Source organism: Bidens hawaiensis, unplaced genomic scaffold (genome assembly GCF_021521415.1).
Source record: "Bidens hawaiensis isolate Kalapana, Puna unplaced genomic scaffold, B.hawaiensis_p1.1 tig00033226_1, whole genome shotgun sequence".
Taxonomy (NCBI): domain Eukaryota; kingdom Viridiplantae; phylum Streptophyta; class Magnoliopsida; order Asterales; family Asteraceae; genus Bidens; species Bidens hawaiensis.
The window spans coordinates 98890-103959 of record NW_027495698.1 but is presented as its reverse complement, the minus strand read 5'-3'; the positions used below and the strand labels follow the sequence as shown (position 1 = coordinate 103959).

The following is a 5070-nucleotide window of genomic DNA, read 5'->3' as shown; positions in this document are numbered from 1 at the left end:
TCTTTATATAATTTATCAAAAATTATTTATATTATTTATTTAAATATTCTACTTATAATTATAATTTTATATAATTAGAATATGTTATTTTCTATAAACCTTTGATAAATAAAAGTGATAATTGATAATAAATTAATGTAATATTTAACTTTCGCAAGAATACAATTGATCATCAAATCCCGAACCTCTATCTAGTATTAGCTTCGTTATTCAATCCATATTAATTTTCCTCAATTATTGTTACTTATGATTTCTCGTCGGTAATTCCCGAAGAGCGTGGTTTACCGCTTTCTTATCTAATCATTTGCCCGCTTTTCTTATTTACTAAGGTGAGTAATCACTCCCCTTTTTACTTATTTAAAATCTTTTGAGTACATATGCGTACTTTATCTTTTTATCTATTATATAGTATTTAGCTGCAACTGTTAATCCTTGTGTGTATATTAGTTTATACCTAACTTGCTATTTGCTTACTTGCTTTATTTTATCGCATTCGGAGAGGTCCATCAATTAATAGTATGATCATACGACCGTCGTAGTGGCTAGCGTCCAATCGCATGACAATGGTTTCACAAACAGCTCATTTTTGGTAACCAATGCCCATTCGCATGGCAACGGTTTAGCCCTATCTTTGTTATTTGATTAAATTGTGTATATGCTATGACTCAATTGCTTATCTCACAGAAACAGTTTGCATTTTCTCTTATATATTATTGTTGTAGTATCAAAATCTGGTGTTTTACTCACTCAACATGTTTTGTTGACAAAATTTCTATTCTATACGCATATGCAGGTTATCGTATGAATTTAATGCAAGTTGGTGAAGATTTAGTGAAGAATTATGTTAAAAGAGATATAATCAAGATTTAAATTTTTATTTATTGTTTGTTTAATGAGTTGTACTTTGTATTTGATTATTTGAATAAATAATTAAATTTAATAGATACTGTCACCTTTATTATTGCATGATAGTCCCCTGCGAGCTGTGAGCAATCAGCTCACGCCCCGGCATTTCCGCCTTAGTTTGGGGTGTGACATTAACCCCGTAAAGCATTGGACACATTCTCTCTTGACAATTCCCAAAATACGTAATCAGCTTTGAAGTTTTCAATGATGTCAAAATTTATTTCAATGGTTTGAAAAGTGTTCAAATTACTAAAATTTTGCTTTTAGTTGTAAAAAAATGCTAAAAGACAAAAATTACTAAAAACGTTCATAACTGGACTCTAGTTCAATTGTGAAAACAACCACGCTCGGGATTAAAAATAATGACACTGTTTAAACAAAAACATCCATCCATCCCATATTTAACCAATAATCATTTTTTCATACTAAAATCTCTTAACTTTCTTTTAATAGAGTTCAAAGCCTAAAATTATATAATAAAAGAATATAAGTAGAAGAATATACTTATTTTAGTTGAAGTGATAAATAAATAAAATAAAATAAAATAAAATGGTTATTAGCTAGCAATCTACTCATGCTTCAATCCAATCTAATCCAATCCAATCCAATCCAATCCAATCCAATCCACTCTCCCCTTCCAACTTGCTTCCCCATCAAACAAAAAAAACCCAACACAAAACAAACCATTCCATATATAATTAAATTCCTTTATTATTATTATTATTATTCAAATCAGACAATATAAAATATAAAAAAAATATTACTACTCATACTCAAATTCAATCCTTTGATTTCTTCCTCTTATTCTTAGGGATTTGTATTAATATTATTATTATTGTTTACCTAATTCTGGTTACCGTTCCGATTACTCGTTACCGGCTGCCGGCAATATGACGTCCACGCGTTTCTTTTATTCCTAGATCTCGTTGCTGAAATAAAATCAATCAACGGTTAATTCACTTTTTACTAAACTAATGGATTTAGATGAATTCAGATCGATATTATCGAATTCAGGTGCGGATGTTTGGGATATTATTGACGCTGCGATAACCGTAGCTTCAACGGATTACGGCGGCGACTTGAAGCTCCGGCGAGACGGAATTGTGGAGCGGTTGTACACGCAGCAGTGTAGCAATTGTTTGATTGAGCAGCCGGGCGGAGTGAGGAATACTACGACGGATGTCAGCCGTGAGTCGCCGTTGACGCCGCAGTCGGTTAATGATGAAGATGATGTCGAGGAGCCAGATCCGTACGGAGGATTGTTTGATGATGAGCAGAGCAGAGTGCTTAGAATTAAGGAACAGCTTGAAGATCCACATCAGGTTTAATAGTTTGATGATTCATTTCTATATGTTTTTTTAGTTGACTGATTAATTGGTTATGGTTTAGAGTGATGATGCTGTTGTTGAGTTGCTTCAAACCCTAGCTGATATGGATCTAACTTTCACTGGCCTAAAGGTACATAAACATTTAATCATTATCTGTCTTCTTTAACTTACGCGGTTGACCCCTATTAATATCTGGTAACTGAATCAGGAAACTGATATCGGAAGGCATGTTTACCGACTCAGAAAGCATCCGTCGAATGAAGTAAGAAATCTGGCGAAGCAATTGGTGAGGTCTGTCTGATTCACACATATTTATAACTCGTAGACGGTTTGTTATTCTACTGTAGATTGTTGTTGAAGTTGTTGTGTTTGTAAATTGTTGCAGAAAATGGAGAGATTTGGTGGATGAATGGGTCGGGTCCAAGAATGATTCTCGTGCGCCAGCCACAGTCGATGGTAATGCTTTGCTTTTTGTAGACTTAAGTTGATGAAGATGTAAGGTTTTGATTCTAATTGCTTGTTCTTTTAGATGGCGATTCACCTTTAGTGCAGAATGTATCGAGGAGTGACCAAAGTAGTCATCAACAGGTGCCTGATTTTGGCTATTCTCCTAACCCACACAGTTAAGTATTGATTTTGATTCATTTTCTTTATGTTACTGTTCTAGAATGATTTTTGATAAACTTTTACACCAAATGTAACTTTAGATGGGAGTTCTGGTTCGGAAAGGAATAATTCTGAAACAGAGCAGTATAGACCCAAACCAGTCGTTTCTAAAAAAGCAGCACCTTCAAGACCCGCACCCCAATCCCAATCCCGCCCTGCTATGGTTGCTTCTGGTTCCACCTCGGCTCCTCCTCAAAACGTACATTCTCTAATCTCTATGCAAATTATTGGGATACTGTAACCGATATGTAAAATAATGGCATGAGTTGAATATATTTTGAATTGAATATTTCAACAGCGAGCAAACAGGGAGCAAAACATTGACATGGACAGGCTGGCTTCGGCTCGGAAGCGGCTTCAGGAGAACTACCAAGAAGCACAAAATGGTTAGATTGAAGTTCTGATGTGTTTTGCATGGCAAATATGACTGATTTGACCTCAAATTTTGTTTTTATTATTTTGAAGCCAAAAAGCAAAGGACAATACATAAGATACCAAACCCCAGGAATGGTTTCATTTCCAAAAAAGGGAACTTTCAGGGGAGGTACAATCGATGATTTCAACTTGCTTGCCAAAAATCTAGTCTTGTCTTGTTTTATAAAGTTTCAGAGTGTATCGCGTTTTGTTTTAATCTGTTGTCGATGAAATGCTAAGTTGCATTTTTATATCGATTGTCGTCGTTTCTCCTTTTTATTATAACTTGAGTTATTATTGTTGTTAATACATGAATAGCATATAATATTTTTCTAATTAAATGGGTTTATAGCTAAGCATGTTTAGAGATGTTATTTTAACTATAAACATATTTAGTTTTAAGAATTAAAATATGATGTGAAACTGATGTTGTAAAATGATGTTTCTACTCAATTTTATCTCTGAAGTTAGATCACTTTGTCCACACTTAAGACTTGAACCTTCATCACATAGAACAGACTTAGCCTTATCCAACATAGACGCTCCCAAGCGGTCAGAGGTAGAGGTGGACAACAAAACCGGTTCCTGGAACCGGTTCGGTGAAACCGAACCGGTTCCTACCCGTTTTTCGTAGGAACCGGTTCGGTTCCGTTTCAACCCGACGATCCGGGACCGGTTTGACATTTTTGGAGGTGGACCGGGTAGGAACCGGAACCGAACCGGAACCGGTTCTGGAACCGGTTCGACCGGAACCGGTTCTAGCCGTTGGAGTAGTTCTAGCCGTTGGGAAACGGTTTTATGGCCGTTTTTTGACCGTTGGGGTCAAAAATGGCCGTTTTTTTGGCTCCCCAAACACCCCACTACTAGTATAAATAGGTATTTGGTGTAATGGGTTCATCACAACACTCAAAACGCAAACCCGAACGCAAAAAAATACAAAAAAAACGCTATTACAACGTTCTGAGTTCTCTAATATCTTGTTTTCTCTTCTTCTATATTCATATTTGTTGTTATGGCTGCCTCACAATCATCGGTTGGTCAAGGTTCCACCGCCGGACCAAGTTTCGTTCGTATTGTACCTCATAATCGTAATCAAGAGATTTGGTGCAATTGGGATTTGGTTGAATTGAGTGACCATTCATTGAAGGCTCGGTGCAAGTTTTGTGGGATTTATTTAAACCCACTTTCGAATTCAAATTTGAAGAAACACATCGAAAGACCGTATTGCAGGGCGTTGAAACAGAACGTCGAGTCGCAACAAACGCAAATGGATAGTGAAGGCGGAATATTTACATACCAAATTGATCGAGTTCAAGATCGTATGGCGAAGTTTGTGATTCAAGAAGCTTTGCCGTTTAGCCACTTCGACAACCTTCGCTTAACCGCCATGATTCGAGATACGCTTCAACCACAATACACTCACGTAAGTCGTCATACTCTTAAACGTTATTGTTTAAAATTGTGGAAGAAGGCCAAAGAGGTACTAATTGCATATTTTGAAAATATAAATACGGGAATAAACTTAACTAGTGATGTTTGGTGTAACGATTCCGGCAAATTCAGGTATACCCTAGCCGGTATATACTATTTACGTGTCATTTAAATATTGATTATATGAGTTATAGTACGTATATACGAGTATATATGATTCATAGTACGAATCATACTCGATTATATAGTGAATCGTATTGGAATTACACTTAACCAATGAACGATTATTGAAACCCGAACGAATCGGGAATTACATTATAGACGA

At 35.8% G+C, this 5070-nt stretch overlaps 1 protein-coding gene across 1 annotated transcript; it reads left to right on the top strand.

Moving 5' to 3' along the window:
* Positions 1-1575: 1575 nt before the first annotated feature.
* Positions 1576-3670, top strand: LOC143584679 (putative mediator of RNA polymerase II transcription subunit 26c). Its single transcript, XM_077066679.1, has 8 exons — positions 1576-2228; positions 2296-2364; positions 2443-2525; positions 2620-2690; positions 2764-2856; positions 2942-3099; positions 3199-3286; positions 3366-3670. The coding sequence occupies exons 1-8, from the start codon at positions 1881-1883 to the stop codon at positions 3455-3457; spliced, it is 1002 nt and encodes a 333-aa protein (XP_076922794.1). The 5' UTR covers positions 1576-1880; the 3' UTR covers positions 3458-3670.
* Positions 3671-5070: the final 1400 nt, after the last annotated feature.

Coding starts and splice junctions, on each gene's coding strand:
- LOC143584679 (XM_077066679.1), top strand. CDS start 1,881: ATGGATTTAGATGAATTCAGATCGATATTATCGAATTCAGGTGCGGAT. Junction 2,365..2,442: donor TAACTTTCACTGGCCTAAAG/GTACATAAACAT, acceptor TAACTGAATCAG/GAAACTGATATCGGAAGGCA. Junction 3,100..3,198: donor CCTCGGCTCCTCCTCAAAAC/GTACATTCTCTA, acceptor ATATTTCAACAG/CGAGCAAACAGGGAGCAAAA.